Source organism: Paramacrobiotus metropolitanus, unplaced genomic scaffold, assembly GCF_019649055.1.
Source record: "Paramacrobiotus metropolitanus isolate TYO unplaced genomic scaffold, Prichtersi_v1.0 Parri_scaffold0000004, whole genome shotgun sequence".
Lineage (NCBI taxonomy): Eukaryota > Metazoa > Tardigrada > Eutardigrada > Parachela > Macrobiotidae > Paramacrobiotus > Paramacrobiotus metropolitanus.
This window is the reverse complement of record NW_026570224.1, coordinates 935,784-955,157: the sequence shown is the minus strand read 5'-3', so window position 1 is coordinate 955,157 and position 19,374 is coordinate 935,784. Positions and strand designations below refer to the sequence as shown.

The following is a 19,374-nucleotide window of genomic DNA, read 5'->3' as shown; positions in this document are numbered from 1 at the left end:
GCACGTAAAATCATAACATTATAAATACTGTTTTTTTTGTTGCACTATAGCTATTATACCTCATTATTCACGTGATTACAAGTATTGTTACTATTATAATAAATGAGTATCATTGCGCATTTATTGCGGGTTCTTTTGTGATCGTGCGGTGAATCACTGCTGCACCTTTATAATAATTATTGATGAAGCCGGCATAACTTATCTAATGACTTTCTTTCTAATCTAGCTACGGTACATAAAGATTTACCTACAGATTAGATTTCTTTAACACGGTATTGTTAGGTGTACGGTGTACCACTACAGTCGCCAATGACTCGCCATGCCTCGCGGATCTATTTTACAATTTCGAGGAATTCTGCCGGTAAAACTGATTTCGAGCTAATCCCGGAACGAAAGCATTCCCGAATTTAGCGATAAAACTCATAAAAGTGATGGCGAAATGGCATGCACTGTGGGCAGTCTTCGGCATAAACCGTGCTGAGCCAGTGCGCCTCTTTCGTACGATGGAGGGAGTAACCGAACATTCACATTGGCCGTTAGATGGGGTTTCCCCGTGCAAGGCGGTGACTCAGAGAGAACAGGCCAAACCGGTTTGACATAAATGCGCGGCAAGAGAGCTTAACACTGGATGAGTGAGAGAGAGAAAGCTTCAAAGCACGCTAGGAATTTATTCACATCTAGATTTTCAGACAGCAAGCGCGTAGCGGTTTTAGTAGTAACGAGTGCAGCAGTGCGATTTGACTTTGTTGAACTGTGCATCACTGCATACCGGCTGTATTTTAAAATTCGCATCGGAATTTTCTCTTGATTCCAGTGACCTTTAATCGCTAAAATGGTGACCACGACGACGAAAACCCTGAACTATTCTATCACGAAAGGATCCTCCACGAATTCCGTGAATGCCACCATCACCAGTACACCGGGATTCAACAGCAACTATCTGGGGAAAATCCCCGGCATCCTGAAGTTGTTGGAGTTCATCCTGGCCGCGGTGGCCATGGGTCTGGTAGCATCACGCCGACAGGAAATGCGCATCACGGAGACGGCGGACGCTCCCCGTTATAATGCCGAATACATGAATAACAGACCGGAACTCTGGCGGAATGATGTAGTCACGTTGAGCTACTTGCGGGAGCTGTTCCTTGTCGGTGAGGTGTACTTTCTGTGTGCGCACTCTGCCGTTCTGACCGTACTGGCAATTGTCCTCATCGCATACCTGTTCCACACCACATCCGCCATGATTGTTCCGAAGGCCACCACGGTTGAAAACGTGATGAACATGCTGTTGGCCCTGATGCTGATTGCTGCCGGGATCGTGGAGATTGTGATGACCGAGAAGTGGAAATGGGATGGCGATAACAATAACCGACCCCTGATGTACGCGAACGAAGAGGCGGTTCGCGTTGCCGCAGGCGCCATCGCTCTGTTGAACGGAATTCTCTTCCTTGTCAGCTTCTTCATGTCCAAAAAGGAATTGGAGGGTCCGAAGACGCTGTAAGTGTGCGTTTCTGACTTGCAGAAGAGTGTCGTCGCGTGGCCATACGTAATTGTTCGGAATAGTCTGGTTTAATGTACTCTTTTCTTGGGACAGAAGTGGATAGTTTTTCCTTGTGTATCCTAATAATATAGTTTATACTCTGGAGAATCTCAGAACTGAATATGTCTGAGTCATTCGCTGCTTGTTATTTTGTACCTGTATTAATTTTTATGGTGTATCTTTTCAATTGTATGAAATATTTGTCTACCCTTACTGTCGCTTTTCCTGAATAAGTGGACAGCGCTGTTGAACGTTGGGTATTTTTTTACCGTACATTACAGTTTTCTCGGTATGGTAGATGGCATTTTCTTGTGTCTGGTATTAAAATGTTTTTGATGCGGTCCGATTGTTGCGTAATCGTAGTGTAAGCATGTGTGAGAGACCGGGAGAAATACTTACCGTTCGAAAATGTGTAGTGTATACATGATTGTGCTGCGTAGCAAAACATTAAAGCAATCCGAATCCACAGCGCCGTAGACTGCGCAGGCTATAAACAGCAAACGACATGATCCCGTTCAAAATTAAAAATGCACCATGACAGATCAGTTTCACAACGCGAGTCTGCTGCTGGAAACAGCAGATCTGAGAAGTCCTGCCCTGGTTTTATCGATCGCAACCGGCTGTATATTTCTTCAAATTTGATGGCGAACAGGTCAGACCGTCAGAGGCCGTCAGTCTGGTTAACACATTGGCACGGTATAAGGAAAATGATTTATAACGTTGACCAGATCTAAACGTCAGGAAAATAAGCAATCTGCAAAGGATGCGATACGATGTTCATATTAACCGGAAATAGACTGCGAATGTGTGCGCTACCTCAAGATGGCTAGTGTTGGATTTCACTGTTCAGGGACGACGTCGAAAGGCCAGATACGGCTGATATGATCGCATGCTTGCCTTTTGACGTTTGTGACTTGGTATGTTAGGCGGATTTCATTTTCATGCCCGTCAAGAATGCTAGCATTCAGTTGATCGGAAATTCGGAATTTCTGTAAAGTGAAAAGTTGGACTTCAGCATGTAGTTAAATACTGCGGCAGAAAATACGGTATATATACTGTATAAAATAATTGTAATGCACATTGTACATACATAAAATATAAAATACAATAATGTCTATATATAATAACAACTGTGTTATACATATCTATATTTGGATACATAATACATGTAGTATTTGGATTGTTTTACGGGCCTTTTACCACTATGACATAATGCGAACGGAACTGTACTAGTTTTGACCCAGCAGACTTAATCACTGAAGTTGCGAATTTTGCAAACTATATAGACATATCTGTTGACACGTGATGTCGCTTCGATTTAATTCCCCGTGCTACCTGTGCTCTGCTTATGTTTGTTAACTGGCCAATGGCCATTCGGAAACCACTTCTAGTATTCTACTGCAAATGTGCTTACACGATACCGGGGTACCGGCAACCCTTTAACTCTAAGTCCCGTAGACCACAATAATTAGATCATTAATACGAGTCTTATAAATTAATAGTAAGTAATTATTAACATTCCCCAATCTTTACTCATCTTTGTAAATCGGTTAGCGGCGCGTAAGTACGGCACTAATACCGTACTATATCACATCATTTACATGTACTCTTGCATTTTAAGATGAATTATGACTAATGTCCAGAGAACGCCATGGTAGATTGTTGCCATTCTATTTGTACAATGCGCAAAAGATACGGATGCCGAATAGCGATCGAATGCTTTGCGGAAAGCAATCGATCGTACAAGGAAATAATCCAGGAATGTCCCCAAGAGCGAAAAATTAAGCACTTGAGTCACGTTACGTCGAGCATGCATTGCACTGCACGTTCGTGTCTGACCATCGTTCGCCATCATAGGATTCGTAACAAACAAACTGCGGATTCTGCCCACAATTCCTACTCGTGAACTACAATTGTCAGGTGAACAATACTGCGGTAAACAAAGTACGTAATGTATCCATGGCTGGTAAGCATTGTACCTGTTTACCTGATGTCGCATGGTATTTGTCAATTTTGATGCTGTTTGACCTTTATTTATTATGCTTACAATTAGGCCATTATTAATAATAATTATCGACCCTCGTCAGTTCGTTTCGAATAAGGTGAAGGCAATTTAATGTTCCCATATTATTGGTACTGTCATATTAATTTTCGTACATATTCTCTTCTCAATCAAACTGGAAACATGGATAAAAAGACTGATCTTGATTACGATAACGGTGGACTACAGTACGTAATAAATATCTTAATAATAATTACGTACTGTATAATATTATTGTACGGCGTACGCGTACTGTACTTTTTAACCTGATTTTTCCACTGGTTTTCCTATTAGCAAGCTACTTGTAAACAAAAGCAGTCACTTAATTAATAATCACTTTGTACAGTACAGTAGTCTATGAGTACGGCCTCCATAAAGATATGCCGACAACAGTTACTTGCTACTCGGGTAGTTGTTACTCAAAAAGGAAAAATTGTCATTTTGTAATATGACTGTACCGATTTAAGGTTGAACTCCGAGTCACCGGAAGCATGGCCACTGCCCAGGTGTTGTCTGGTGTTGTTTCGAGAATTACTACAATTTTACAAATAAAAATAATAGAGATAAGATACGTATTACAAATTGTGCAATGAGGGTGCTAAACTCAATAGATTTCTAGTACTGTACCGGCATGATTAACAATAACTTATTGTATTCTATTGTGTTGTATTCTAAAGTTTTTTTTTGTTTTTTTAACGTTTAAATTTTAACTGTAAAGTAGTGTGCCCGCGCTTGCATTTGTGTTGTTATGGCGGCTATTGCCCAATAAATTCACTTATTGTATTGAGATTTCCGAGCATTAGTTAACATTCTAAACTTCTACAGGTCTGCAAATACACATTCTTATGCCAACAGTATCTGTTATATTGCTACTTATTTTTTAACTATATCATGTTATTCATGTATGCAATCGTCCATTTATTATAAGACGACAATTGCAGCCAGTAAGAATTTGCTGCGATTTCTAGTTTCCAACCACGCAGTCAATTAGCGAAACAGCAGTTACATAACCGCCGGATGTGGAAGCCATGAGCGTGCGCGTGTGCTGCGAAGTAGCTACGGAGTGCAGTAGTAAGAAGTCTGCTGAAAAGTTTCTACATCTAATCACGGTCGGTCTACTTATGCGATTGTATAACTTAAGGTTTTGATTTAATTTTAACTAGTGCCAAAAACCAGTTCTTGCGGCTGCCGGCATCTAAAAATAGCGATCAGCGCTTGCGGTCGTATGCTGACTCACGACAATTTTTTCTCTTACGGTGCTCCGCTAATTCTCAAAAAATGCCATTCAGTTTGCAATCAGTTGTAAGGTGCTTGGTTGTTGGACCATGGCTAATAACTTAATAAAGTACTACGTACTTACAACATTAATACGTAGACTACTGTACACTGTGTACTAGTACGTATCGAAAATTTGTGGGTCGATCCGTGTGGTGATAATTAATGGATCTTTCCTTATTGTTAGAGTTGGTACATAACTGCTTTAAATTAATACTTAATTTAAAGAAAGATTTATCGTTAGTACTATAACAATTTTCTTTTTGGCTAAAAATTTCTAATGGTTAAGTCCCGCATTTCCAGTTCAAAAGTCACTGTGTCTACCATTTACAACGGCAAGCATAAAGCCAAGGATATGCAAAAATGTAAGCAAGCTCACCAGATGGATAACAGACACATGTTCTGATTGTCCTTAGCAGGAACTTATTATTTATTATCACAACATGCAAAAGCATTTCCCAGCACGTTTCTGGCTATCTTCAATAGCCATAGGGTACACCGTTGACAATAAACACAGTCAACACTCACCATATAAGCAGTAATTATATTTATATCAGCACTGAATCGCCACGAAAATGTAACCAAAGTCGGAATTTAAAACTACAGTAGGAATAAACAAAATAAATAACGTGACTACATTTTCCAAAAACCTAAATCAGTATGAAGTAAGGTAAATTTAACCGCTTAGCAGTCTTTCATAAATGCACTGCACCCACTGGGAAGAAATTCACTCCAATATCATCCACTCAACCTTCCTGGTCCCAGTCATTCAGACCACACACTGCAAAAGCAACATGGTAAGTCTCGATTACTGGCGAATACACACCTAAAAAAGGGTAACTTACCATTAGGTACTACCAGAATTGAGAATCGGAAAGAATACTTACGGACTCATAGCCCTTTATTGTAGAACAGAAATTCATCGCTTGTCTTATCCTGTAATTCCTTCTCCAGTTTATTTCTGTGAATAGTCGACTCCTGCGGGAACAGCCCTATGGCTAGCGGAAGTGCTAAGCCAAACGCCAGGGCCCCTAACGTAGCATTAATAGGCAAATAGCTTCTGGGATAACGCTTAAAAAGGGGAGTTTTCTCCAATGCGGCCATTATCGCCGGAGGGATGGTCAGGATGGGAGCGGGTAGGACTATACGGGTCAGCGCTGTATCCTTAATGGCATCAAATGCCGCGATTTTGGAGATACCAACAACATTATGGGCTTTATCGTGGACCTCGATGCCAGTATTTAATTCCTGGCGACGCATTAAAAAGACATTGCACACATTAGCAAAAGCCACAGCCGGAAATGGAACAAATTTTTGGATGAGGGCACGTGTGGCCGGTGGCATACTGGTCGCGCGGCTGATTAACTGGTTTAATCCCACGGCAACACCCACTGCTGTGGTTACTGCGCCTGCAGATGAGCAACACAGGATCAAATCGTAGTAAACATCATTTCCGACTATCGTCATACACACATAATATTTAGTTAGTGATTAATCATTACTACAAAATTATGCGCACGCTCCATCGACCGGAACACATTAAATTTTATAAACCCCAAGATCTCACCATCCGGGTAGTCAGAAACACATGGCCTGTCGGCATAATGGAAACTGTGAGGAAAGTTTGCAAACATTCCAAACGTCATGACAGACGACCAAAACAGATGATACCCGATACCCAAATATATTTCCGTTATTAAATTTATATCACTATTCATGATCCTTACTCCACAGTACTCCACGCTATGTATGTAAACCTAATTTACCACAAGATAAGCTATGATATTAGTGACAGCACTGACATGTTAAACGTACCCAAATATCCTTCAATAAATTTGCTGAAAGGGGTCGGTCGAGTAGCGTTCCTGTTGCAATAATTTACACAGGCATTATGGCTCTGATTAAGCCATTGCCAGAAAATTATAGAGCCAAGGGATGGATTAGGCAGTAACAGGCCTGCCACGATCGGTGAACCTAAAACACGAAACAGTCACTGACACAAATTCAACACCAGGAATCCCTTCCATGTTAATTTCACGTATTTCAGCAGCAGTTCTGTTGCGAGCACGGAGAAAGTGGTATGTATACTGAGTAACTCGTATTCTTAAATCACACAAGCAACTCAAGTTTCGTTTCCTGCTATTAAAATTATTGCAGTACTTAAATTCATCACATAATCATAAACGATATAATACTGAATAAAAACTACGGTAAATTTTCAAGCAGTTGTGCACTGCATAATGTACAGTGTTGTCGAATGTCGATGAAGAACATACTGCCGAATCCCGATGAATGCTACCTATTGAATCGCCGAACAACGCTAGCCGTACACAAAAAACCGTACACAGGACAATTTCAGCCATTTTTAAATTATTATTCGAGTAGAATTATCGTTAATAAGTACCAAAAGCGCACAAACGAGAATGGATCAGACTCACCGAAAGGAACATAGCCGGACATGCGAAACGGCTGAAAAGAACAAAATTCACATTTCAATTAAAGAACGTGAACTTCGGAACTTTTCAATAATTTAATTATTAATACTGCAGTACGTCAAACCGTGCACAAAAATACCAACCATAGGTATTTTCTCCCCAGTATCCGGATGAATAATGGCCTGCACCACTTTCTGTGCTTCCCACAAGTCCTGATCTGTGATTCCGGGCGGTAAGGTGCCATTTTTATAATTCTCTAGCAGCTGCCGACACTGTTGCAACTTGGTATCCGATGTAAGCAACGTGCGGGGATCAATGATATTAAAGAAATGGCACACTCGTCCCGTATACGTGTCCAAGTTGTAGCGCGATTTGCCTAACTGGAACATTGGCCATGCACCGAAAGCGGGACGTACCGGAACAACTGTCGAGCTGTCGTTGGGCGATGGCACAGCAATGGTTTCCACTCCCACCGAGCTGGGCTGTCGAGACGGCATAATGTCAACTTGGACGCACGCTTTTGGCAATCGGCCTGCGAAACAACAAAATTAATGGATAAAGCGTTGCTGTTTGTAACGGAAAGCTTCCAAAGAAATGTTTTTTTTTCAAACGGCGGAGCTCATATGCACAACGACACGGTTAAAAGGAAGAGCCAAATAAGCAACGAAGAGCATTTTCAGATATGCGAGCAAAGGCCGAAGGGCCAAAGCCCAAAAGCAAGTGACAGAAAGACCCTGCTCCTTCCCAACGATCTGTTTCCTGCTGTAAAACAACAGCGACTAATGACAAGCCAAGCTATTTCATCGATTAAGCAAATTTGGCGGGAAAAAGCTAGATGAAAAAATCGATCCTTCTTGGCTTCTTGTTAGCACCAGAGAGAGAATGACGTAAAAGTCGTCATTGGAAAGCTATCAGCTGGTGCATAGCTGCTAATGGCAGGCTAATCACTGGTACTAGTAAATCAAAACTAAACCGTTTATCAAAACTCTTAATACTGTATTAGAATCCTGCAGCTTACTGATGCAACTCAACTGGATCCAAATGTTTTTGTCCCACACAGTAGGTGATACCGTGAATACTGGAACCACAGTGGCCAAGAATTAAACTGCAGTGTGGAGTTTGGCAGAATGCTTGCGGCCTTGCCCTTGAAAGGTTTAGTCGGGTTCCAATTCAATGCATTTCCGGTCCCTCGTGGTTCACAACTCACAGCCTTGCAGGCTACAGCTGATTATGAGAACGGCGATGACGTATAAGGGTGGTCGACAATTCAGGGCACGCTGCATGCAAGATTCGATCAAAATCTCAGAAACTAGATCACCCGCGGACATTGCCATTAAATGTACCAAATACCGATTATCTACTGCGAAAAAATTGCGAATCCCACTTTATTTAAATTTAATTCGCGCTTTATTTTTAAGTTTTTGCTAAGGTAAACTTGCTTTTAGGAAAAAAACAAAATGTCAAACACCTTTGATGACAGATCAATCATCAACCAGAAAACATTGCAATTGTGATTGGCCGTCGCTGTTTTATCAGAAGATCCATCCACCAGCCGCAACCAATAGGAGCAAATCAAAACAAAACTGCGTTTAATAACTTGAAAGCAGCAAGTATTTCGTGCATTATTGATTCCATTGAAGATTGAACCCATAAACGGTAAACCGTAAACGTAGCAGAATTACCAGGGTCGGCAAAAAGTACTGCGCATGCAAGATAAACCATACGGAAAAAACGGTCCTGATTTTTTCCTAATAATTGTCCATTCTCGTAAGTGATCCGCTTTCCGTATAGCCTGCGTTTCATTTAGGGGTAAACCTGGGGTAAACCTGGGGTAAACCTGGGTCTCGCATTGAGCTGCGGTTGAGTTTCTGCCGTGACTATGGCCATACCTGGCACTGAACAAATTCAAGAGGGTGCGAAAAAGCCTTGAATTACGTGTTTTCCTGGGTTACCACCGAGTCGGACCAGGGCAAACCTAACCCTAAGGGTCCCGTCGCAAAAGGAAGTTTGGGCAAAACCCAGTGGCCAACACAGACTACTGCAGTCGGCGGACCCAGTTGGAGCACGATGATGATCCCTCCTGCTGCCCGATTTTTCGTTCAGTTAGCTGGCGTTTCTGGTGCTGCTGCAGTCATTCTTGGTGCTTACGGAGCACATGCTTTCAAACCTTCCACACCGGAGGCACGGGAGGTGTTTGAAACCGGGAACCGATATCATTTAATTCACAGCGTAAGTGTTATGCATTGCATGCACTATGAATTTTTGCCTTGCAGTTGGATGATTAAGTCCGGATAATTGTTGCGAACTTCGCTTGTCATTAGGAAAGTTCTGTTTGAATGGTGTGATGTTAATCCAGTCTTCCTGCAGGTAGCCCTGGGTTTGGCACCGTTCTCTCGTCATCCGAAAGTGACAGGTAACAGTAGTTGTGAGCCTTGTGACGTTGTCTAACAAGTTACAAGAGGGATTCTAAGCCTCAGATTACACTATCAGTTCAGTTACTTCACCTTAATGTGGTTAGGTTTTCCCTTCCTTTTGTAAAATTTTTTAGTTTCGTACTCATGGGCCGTGGACATGGGCATCGTATAACGTAGCTGTACTGTTTACTGTTTAGCAGTACAAAAATAACGGAGTTCTCGTGATGATGGCAGAGTTCTCGTAATTTTTATACTTATGTGATCGGATTTTGATGATTGTAGTGAAAATCGTATTCTCTGTGATATTCGATTATTTAAGGACACCAAGACGATATTTTTATACTTATTTCATACTTCTTACAAATATTAGTACCGTTTTTTATTTACCGGTTAAAAGACTGTTCTCGTACGGCGGAGATGCTCTAAATAGGCGCAGGATCTGATTTGCTATTTTGCTCGTTGTTTAGGACTGTTGTTCACACTGGGAATGCTGGGCTTCTGTGGTTCGTGTTATGGATATTCCTTGGCTCAAAGTCAGACGCTTCGACAAATGGCACCTTATGGTGGAATCTGTTTGATCCTTGCTTGGCTTAGTTTGATTTTCTAATTTTATGGCTCGATCGGTGTGTCGGACTAGCAGAGATCCCTGCATCATCACTTTCTGTTTTTTACAAGCATGAATACAAGAAACTGGACGGGCTGAACACTGCTATGTGAATCGTTCTTTTCCACAGATGACAATGTGCTCTACTCTTTCATTTTGCTTTTATCGTCACTTGTAAATTTGATTAATATAATCAGCTTTTGCGCTACTAAATGTGAAAATGCAGAACTTCGAATGTTACCATTTAAAGCAGTTTGTTTCAAGTGGATCTTGCACATTTCGATTTGAATTTAATCGCGCAAAAATCCGTTATGTACCAGCTGGTAATGGCAACTTGTGCTTGATTCGAAAGATTCCCGATCGTCACAAGAGCTTACAGTTAGGAACATTACGAAAAAGACAAAAACCTGGATAACGTCAGTATAGCCCAGCCGGCCAGAAAGCAGTACGTCCCGAAAGGTTGCAGTTTTTTCAGTCGCTCATTATTTGACCAACAAAATGCATAACACGATCCAGAGTATAATGCCATTCCAGCCGTGAACATCATGCCTAAAGCACAAAATTGAACTTATCGTTGGATTTATAGGTTAAATTAGGTTTGCTTGTCACACAAAAACACCATAGCGTAAAAGTAATTTGACAGCGACATTAGTGGTCAGAGCATTTCTATTCTTGCACAATACCTACGCCATTAATATGAGGATGAAAGGGCGGTATTGCCATCAGTGCTAACTGCAACCACAACAAGCAATAAAATATAAAGTATGTATAATGTTAATTTAAAACCGGCGAGTACGTGTTAATATGGCACTGTGATCACTTACACTATGGAAAACATGCATTCTGAGTCCTGCGGTGTAGTAAATGTATTTGTTTGTAGTTGGTATTGTAAGCCGCACATCTATGGGTCCTGGCATACCTCGGAAAGCAAATTTATCGATGATCACCGCTAAACTCGCACTTGCACAGCCTATAGTGAACCATGGCCATGTACTCAAGGAAATCAAAAACTTCGGAAGATATTTTTGCGCTTGGAGCGTGAGAAAATCCGCGGTTAATTCACTCATTTCATGGTGGCCATCCATATTGCATTCGGTTATGTGAAAGGGCTACGAGTACCAGTTCCAGGTCATGTCTTTTCGGGAACTGATCTCAAAATCAAGGTAGCTTCAAGCGCAGAGCACTATGACACAAATTCATACAACCATGACAAGAAGACGTCGTTGGGAACGGGGTTTTGGAGAATAAATGCCGGTTTTTATATTGCATTACATATCTGAAAATTCTGCATTCTGAAAGGCCCGAGGTGCTGATAAAAATATCATCAGGGTAATAAAATATAAACTCGTTGAACTGCTAAACTCTAAAGCCTATAGGATATTATGAATAAAACTTGTAATTCGTATCACAACTACATTCGATTGTCGTACAATCGGTGCATGTACAGTCTGTATATGTAATGTGTCCGGAAATATAATTACATATGATGTTAACAGAATCTGTCAGCCTATCGTTTACGATCTTAACCATCCAGATGCTGGCTAGAACAGATGTCACAGCAGGAAGGTAGAAAAATATTTTTTAACTTTTTACATCGAACGCCTAGTACTATAATTTTTACTTTTACTGCTATTCAATATGCTGTGCTCTACAGGTCCACTTGTTAAGAAAGGCCCCAAGTAGTAATATACCTTGAATTTGAAATTTTATGGAAGTTTTCTGGATAGCTATTATTATTTTGTAATTGGTCCAGTTAAAGCGTAAATTTTATTATTTTTGTAAACCGTATAAAGTGACAACTATTATACATCATGCTGCTTCCCGTTTCCTAACATGCTGTTTCCCGTTACTCTAGGAGTACCCTAGGAGTTTCTCGTACTCCTAGTCCTAGACTAGGAGTACGAGGGTTGGTTGATAACTCGACGCTTGGTTGATTGGTTGATAGAGTAATTGGTTGATAACTCGACGCTTGACAGTAATTTCTGTTGATAATATTACTTAATTTTCTGTGGCGCGGCACCATAGAAACAACTTTGTGGTTACTGGTTCATGTATCTCAGTTTCCGAAATGATCAATTCGAACTTTAAAGAACTAAGGTCACTAACTGGTAAAAAAATTTCGGCTTTTAATTAGCCAGCAAATCGTGCAGTAGTATTCGTACTTCAGATATTCGGTTAGCAAAGAAGCTTCGTAGATTTTTCGTAGCTTTGTGATAACTTTCTAGCTTGTGAAATATTGTATAGAAGTGCATTAATGCATTGGATGACTAAACTCTTTATGTAAGTAACACTTTGTACTCTCAAACTGTTATAATTAGCGCAAATTTTATTACAAAGCTAATGCGAAATTTGCTTAAAATTGCGAAGTCAGAACTATACTGTCCCTTGATCGTACTCATAATACGGATAAGGGCAACATGGCAAATTATTTCAGCCAAATAATGCAAATAGACTGCTACAGCTTGTCGTGTTTTAGCAATGTAATGAACGTTTGTATCGAGCGATCCTGTTTCTAAAACTTTTCTCGAAAACAGCAGATCCGTGTATCAGAAATTGTCAACTGCAATATACTCGTACCTGTAGCAGATGTCGGTTTAATAGCGACCCTTGGCCAGTGACTTCCGGGCGTTCCGGCGAACCTAACCCAGCTGACCTGGTATGAGCGGTCAATCGTGTAGCATGCAATTATGTACAAAACACATTTTCACCGGTCTTCCGGTCTACTGGGTAGTCAAAATTTAAAATGTTAGCTTCTTTTCTATCTTTACGGCAGTCGTCTGAAATAACTGATAGAAAGTTCTACAAGTAAAGTAAGCATTCAAACTTGTAACCTGTCGGCGGTCACGACTCACGATAATTATTTGGTTTGATGCGTAGCTTTTGTTTAGCCGGGATGAATTTTGTTTTTTGGAACGTATGTTCAGGATTTGCAGTCCTGTGTTTTACTCACGCATACTCGACAATTAATGGTAAGTTTGACCGGTTTGGTAAGACAAAAATACTCTAGGGCTACTGGCCAACTTTTGTAGCTTACATTAATATATACAGAGTACGGTCATATACAAGCAGTTCTAGAACTACTCGTATAACGTACCAGAAAGTCACATATATAATGCACATTTTACTATTTCCTTTCTAAATTTCTCGTGCAAAGACAAAGTAATAAGGAAAGTTTCGCCTATAGGCTATGCAAGGCGCTCTTCTGGAATTTTTTGTGGGATGGCTGATGACTCCATGGCGAATTTGTGCGGAACTACTTACGTATATTTTTCCCTGGTTATAATTAACGGAAAGGAGTATTAAGGACTACTATACTAAAGTATAGATACGACAAACTAGGACATTACTATTGACCAGCGCGAAATGACACACTGGACTAAGTTATCGCAGCAGCGGTGGGATCCTGAAGGCAACTTTGTCTTGCTGCAGAGATATAACCATTGCCGGATTTCGATGATTTTGAATGTATAGAAGTATAGCAAAATTAATATGTTGCCCTGAAGCCTCTGCCGGATACAAATCCCCTGCGTGGTGCGGAGATCATCAATATTGGGTGTGGCGCTGGATTCGTTTCAGAGCCGCTTAAGGAATACGGTGCCGATATTACCTGAGTTGATATGGTTCCGGAAATTATAGAGGTAATAAAATTAAGCCTGATTCTGTCATTCTGGCCAGTGGCCGTGCACATAACAGTTATCGGTATTTGAGGTGCGATGATTTTTGAATGTCCTTCTTTACGTCACAACATAGCCGACGAATTTTTCAGGGCCTATGGTTAATAATTATTGTAAGTAAAGAAATCCCTGCAAAAGAACAGTAAAATTCATGTAAAAAGTAAAACTCATTCAAGACTAAATCAAGAGAACAGCACATTCTTTATCGTGTAGATTGCAAAGCCCATTGGAAAGAAATGCATTCGACCGGAAAAGGTCCGGCTTATCTTTGCACTTTAGTGGGAGATATCTCTATCCAGCGTCCCGAGGAATTCGCCATGGTTCTGTCACTTCTGTGATTGGAGGTGTTGGATCATGTGGCCAACTGGGAAGAGTTTGCGGTCAATGCTGCCGACTGCTGCGGCCTGGACGGTGTGTTATTTTCACCACCTTCAACCGGAAATGGCGGCATTGATCATTGGGATCATTGGCGCCGAACACCTGTTGCGCAGCATACCCATGGTCCATGGATACGCACCATCTGCGCAAATTTGTTAACCCAAGCGAGGTGGAGTGTGAATGGAAAAAGCAAGAATGTGAAAGTAAGTAGTAAGTGCTAGAACGCCATAGCGGGTTTTAACTCCTGACAAACAGGTAACGCCTGGAATCATGTGGCACGTAATACTGTACTATTAATATAGATATTACGTCAGTACGAGGTACGAGCACTTCTTCCGGTCGCGTTCATGGGGTCATGCAGATATGTAATAATAAGAGAATACTGAAGCAAAATGCCGGAGTTTGTAACAGATAAGCTGAGATAACACTTAAATTTTGTTCAGGTTGGAACACTGTTCCCTGTAAATTGATAATAAAACATTAGCAAGATACCTGTGATCAATCGAGATGGAAAATTTAAACAAAAGCGTTGCATATCGTGGCAAATAATTTCAAGTCTGAGCACTCGGGGCACTCAGTTTCCGGTACTCTGAGCTGTCTCCACTAACCGTAAGTCCACTTCCATGCGCGCAAGGAAATTTTCACATCAGTTCGGAAGTATCAAAATGCCATTTGGGGGCGGTCAGTAGTTGCCCACGATTCGTACAGCACAATCGCCTTTGCAAAAATGCAAACAGTACGATACAGTAAGTACTGACGGGAATGCGAAAACAAGCTGCCGTTTGAGTGCAAATTTCAAGTTGCAGCGTTAATTCAATATACGCCCAGCTTTTTCAAAGCAGCTTCAATTTTGTAGAAGCAGGCAATTCTACTTAAAAAAACCCTGTGCGTATGAGAAAATCCAAAGGAACCTGCACGGTAAAGTTGTAAATTCAAACGGCGATATTCGTAATTGCAAGACGGTAGTAGGTGAGCAATGACACAAACACAATCTGAATTTCGGACATGTTCGGCAACAACCCCCAGCGTCCCCGCACACCTCAAAACGATGTTGCCAAAATTTTAAGTTTTTGGCAACATCACAAGCTGCTTGCCAGAGCCATGCTGCCGAGCAAGACATGATTCCAAACGGGACGAAAAAGGCTAGCCAATCACAATCGTTCAGTGACGTCATGAATTTTTAATTTCCGCCGGCAGCATCAAAAACATTTATCGCCAGCAGCACGCCCTGAGTTTTCGCATTCGCATCACTGTATGGTGGCCCGATATACGAGCAAAATGGTAAAATGCCAAAATCCACATTTTAACATTGGAAGGGAAAACCGGAAAACGGAAAATATCGGAAGTTTTGTCTTTTTGGATTTTCACTTTTTGACTGAAGTTCTTACGAGTGCCTGAATAGTTTGGTTTTTTCACTGATAGTGAATTTTAGAGGATCATAGCTCTTTTTAAATCCGAAGGGCTATACAATTTCACAGGCTGACAGACTGTTACAGAATGGCGAAGACCCCATCGGCACCCAAAAAAAAAGCGGGCTCAACTCATGAGAGGAGCAATAGGTTCAGCAAGAGGAAGAAAATCCAGGCGAAAGAGCATCAAGCGGTAAGTGATCAGGATCATATTCTGAAGGATGAACGATTTTCAAGAATTGCCACGGACCCTCGATTTCGAGGAATTCCAAAAGAAGAGAAGAAAGTGCGGATTGATCCCCGATTCCAGACTATGTTTACGGATACACGATTTAATCAGAAACATACGGTGGATAGGCGGGGTCGACCTGTCAATTTTGCATCGTCGGATAATCTGGAAAAGTTTTACCAGTTAAATGATAAACGGAAAAATGAAGAAAAAAGTAGTAATGTTAGAACGAAAACGGATAACTCGAAGAAAGCTGGTGTGGTCCGCGATGAACGGTTTCATTTGCCTGGATCTCAGTTTCCCCAAGATGCCGGTGAGTAGCTTTTCATTCACATTTGAAACTCTCACCTTGCAAATTTGACCCGATTCGTTGAATTGGAATTTTATGATAATTACGAAATTACTTAAACAATACTCCGGTTGTGGGTTGTGCATTTACACTGCAGCTGTTGTAGTCGTAATCGAAATTTGATAAGGATAATTTTTGCAGCATTTTAATCCATGGTTTATAAAATAGGCGCACCTGAATCTGGATCATCGGACTCTGAGGAAGACGATCTACAGCGCGATTTTTCTCGTGGTATCGGTAACCTTTCCAGCAGTTCGGACGAATCGGACGATGAATCTGAATCCGAGGTTGCGGAGACAGGGGAAATTGAACATCCATGGGCCGAAATGAGCGCCGACGCCCCAGATACCAGTGAAATTACAAGGCGACTGGGCCTCGTTAACATTGACTGGGACAGTATCCGCGCTGAAGATATTTTTATGGTTTTGAACTCCTTCAAACCGATTCAAGGAGTAATTAAATCGGTTGCCATTTATCCTTCGGAGTTTGGACTGCAGCGCATGAAAGCGGAAGAACACAGTGGCCCAATGGAATTGAAAGATTCTGCTAGAAGCCAGGATGATGAAGAAGAGGATGCTGTGGAGGAAGACACTGAAGGTGAGTTAGAAAGAAGAAATATGCTTACCAGTATTTTTTGTTTCGTTAATTGAGCTTGCGTTTCCAGTTTGGATGTGCATTAATTGTCTCGAATTTTTTAGATACAGCTGTTGCGAATGAAAAATTACGGAAGTATCAGCTAAACCGTCTGAAGTATTATTATGCAGTTGTTGAGTGTGATTCATCGGAAACGGCTAATAAAATTTACGAAGAATGTGATGGGTTGGAGTATGAGAATTCATCGGCCGCGCTCGATCTGCGCTTTATTCCTGATGAAATGGAGTTTGATCATGAACCGAAGAGTAAAGTTACCAGCTTGCCCGCTAATTATAAACCCAGTGAATTCGTAATTTCCGCGTTGCAACAGTCCCGTGTAAGATGTTCGTGGGACGAAACTTCTAGAGACAGAAAACCTTTGACAGCTAATGAGTGGGAAAAAGTGGATGACTTGCAGGTAACAAATTTAATACAATATTTCGTAACAGGGAAAAAAGAATCTAATTGATCCTTTTTTTACGCGCACGCAATGAACTGCTAAAGTTTTACAGAATTTATTTCTTGTGTTACAGTATTTTGTTTCTCTACCATAATTATACAAAAATAGTACGGTGTAGACTCATATTGGCCATCGCTTACTGTTCTGATCATTTCTAAATTGTTGTGACATAATTAAAGATAGCTTTGTTCACCGCGTATTTGTTTTTTATTCTTCCTTCATATGCTTCCATTGTAGGCGTATCTGGCGTCCTCTTCATCTGAAGAAGAGGATGAAGCAGAGGATGAAGCGACCGAACTGGCTGACACACGTTCCGTAGTGTCTAATAAAGACCCGGCATCTATAGCCAAATACCGCTCGTTACTGAACCAAATAGACAACAAAAACACCGGTTTGGCGGTTAGCGACGAAGAGGATATCGACATGGAAGCCCATTGGGAACCTGACGTCGAGACAACTGCTAAGGAACAACTGAAGATTAAGCAAAAACAGGATTCAGTAGCGAAGATGACACCTTTTGAGAAGATGCTAGAGAAACAGAAAGAAAAGAGAAAAGCCAAGAAGCGAAGTCGCAAGCAGAGTGAATCACCGGATTTAGAAACTGCGTGGAACGACGAGGGCAGCGACGATTTAGAAGGATCATCTGAAGAGGATTCTGAACAGAGTTCGCAAGATGAAGCAACAAAGCAAGATCTGAAAGGTAGGAGTAGTTATTTTAGTTTATTACTTATATGGATGCAACAGGATTGCAAGAGGTCCAGGTCCGCTTCTGATCGCCATAACATTACACTGATGGTAACAGCGGTACAAAATGTGCACGAGTTATTATTGTCCGGTTCTATGTTAGTTTACTTGAGTTGCTTCTTTTACTATGAGTCTTGTGTGTTGTTGATTAAGCTGTTCTCAAATTCACAGTCCAAAAAAGTAATTCATGTACTTTTTACTGAGTATTTAAAAATTTTTGAACCGGTTGAATAGAATTTTAGTTATTTACGTTAAAAAAACCGTGGCGAATCACTCTAGCAACGCCACGGGAGCCCTGTACACTGAGGCTGCACTAGACCAAAATTACTAATACAGTAATAAAAGAAGCGACTCAGCATCAGATGAATTAATCGTGAAGTGAGCGCTGCTGTCAGTACTGTGCCATGCGACATTCACATTTCACAGTAAATTATTGTATGTTAATAGGGGCCAAACGAGCAGTGGACTCCGAAGATGGTTCTGACGTTTCGATAGAGAAGTCTTTACCTGCCGCGAGTTTGGAGCTCCTTATGGGAGAGAAGGATAGTAGTCGGCACTTTAATTTAAAGAAGCTTCTGGTGGATGCTAAGGATACGAAAGCACAAAAGAGAAAGCGAAGAAAATTGTTAAAAAAGTCGAAGACCGTTCTTACGGAAGGACCATCTGATGACTTTATCATGGACCTCCAAGATCCTCGATTCAAAGCGTTGTTTAACTCGAAAGATTTTAATATTGACATTTCTGATCCATCTTTCAAGAAAACCAAGGCGATGGAAACTGTTATCCAAGAGAAACTGAAGAGAAAAGAGACTGCAAAGGAGCGGGGTGTTATGGCTTCGGCGAAAAGTGATCAGCCGAAGCTTCGACCGGATCTGTCATCTCTTGCGAAAAGCGTTAAAGCTAAATTTAATGGTGGGAAGAAAAAATAGTTGCTTTCGAAAATGCAAGTTCGTCAGAATATCTTTTGAGTCTAACGGTCTCTGTGATGTTGCTCGTTGCCGCTCTCGGTTGGAACTTGCTAATACTAGTAATTATTAATTTTGGTTCCAAGTTCTAACTGCTAAACCAGCTGAATCACATAAATAAAATTGATACTCGTACTTCGACCACCTAACAACATTTAATTGCAGATCTTGTGAATCAATTAGCTACCATATGTCCTAGCTTCATAGTTTTTTTTCTAATAAAACGA

At 41.0% G+C, this 19,374-nt stretch overlaps 4 protein-coding genes, 1 long non-coding RNA gene and 1 pseudogene across 8 annotated transcripts; 4 read left to right on the top strand and 2 right to left on the bottom strand.

The window, feature by feature from the left end:
- The first annotated feature begins 614 nt into the window (after positions 1-614).
- On the top strand, positions 615-1,876 carry LOC129580676 (uncharacterized). The gene has a single exon (XM_055471311.1). It carries the CDS (start codon positions 833-835, stop codon positions 1,496-1,498), a length of 666 nt encoding a protein of 221 aa, XP_055327286.1. The 5' UTR covers positions 615-832; the 3' UTR covers positions 1,499-1,876.
- Positions 1,877-5,259: 3,383 nt separating this feature from the next.
- On the bottom strand, positions 5,260-8,742 carry LOC129580672 (sideroflexin-5-like). 3 transcript variants are annotated; one of them, XM_055471307.1, is made up of 6 exons: positions 8,307-8,742; positions 7,432-7,820; positions 7,292-7,322; positions 6,669-6,827; positions 5,699-6,262; positions 5,260-5,634 (listed from the first exon to the last, which is right to left on the bottom strand). In XM_055471307.1, the coding sequence occupies exons 2-5, from the start codon at positions 7,783-7,785 to the stop codon at positions 5,745-5,747; spliced, it is 1,062 nt and encodes a 353-aa protein (XP_055327282.1). In that variant the 5' UTR covers positions 7,786-7,820; positions 8,307-8,742; the 3' UTR covers positions 5,260-5,634; positions 5,699-5,744. The 3 variants fall into 3 exon arrangements, with proteins under 3 accessions (XP_055327282.1, XP_055327283.1, XP_055327281.1); XM_055471308.1 differs by having other exon boundaries at positions 5,741-6,262; positions 8,321-8,742; XM_055471306.1 differs by having other exon boundaries at positions 5,741-6,262; positions 8,307-8,740.
- Positions 8,743-8,851: 109 nt separating this feature from the next.
- Positions 8,852-10,572, top strand: LOC129580680 (transmembrane protein 256 homolog). Its single transcript, XM_055471317.1, has 4 exons — positions 8,852-8,944; positions 9,096-9,517; positions 9,656-9,701; positions 10,170-10,572. The coding sequence occupies exons 2-4, from the start codon at positions 9,356-9,358 to the stop codon at positions 10,307-10,309; spliced, it is 348 nt and encodes a 115-aa protein (XP_055327292.1). The 5' UTR covers positions 8,852-8,944; positions 9,096-9,355; the 3' UTR covers positions 10,310-10,572.
- Positions 10,405-11,703, bottom strand: LOC129580681 (uncharacterized). Of its 2 annotated transcripts, none has more exons than XR_008689377.1 (3): positions 11,131-11,703; positions 10,990-11,038; positions 10,405-10,855 (listed from the first exon to the last, which is right to left on the bottom strand). It is a non-coding gene; the product is annotated as an uncharacterized LOC129580681 (long non-coding RNA). The 2 variants fall into 2 exon arrangements; XR_008689376.1 differs by having other exon boundaries at positions 10,994-11,038.
- A 1,822-nt stretch (positions 11,704-13,525) lies between these two features.
- Positions 13,526-14,569, top strand: LOC129580725 (ubiquinone biosynthesis O-methyltransferase-like; annotated as a pseudogene).
- Positions 14,570-15,605: 1,036 nt separating this feature from the next.
- On the top strand, positions 15,606-19,274 carry LOC129601562 (ESF1 homolog). The gene is made up of 5 exons (XM_055500400.1): positions 15,606-16,309; positions 16,514-16,942; positions 17,044-17,396; positions 17,676-18,138; positions 18,630-19,274. Exons 1-5 carry the CDS (start codon positions 15,856-15,858, stop codon positions 19,109-19,111), a joined length of 2,181 nt encoding a protein of 726 aa, XP_055356375.1. The 5' UTR covers positions 15,606-15,855; the 3' UTR covers positions 19,112-19,274.
- Positions 19,275-19,374: the final 100 nt, after the last annotated feature.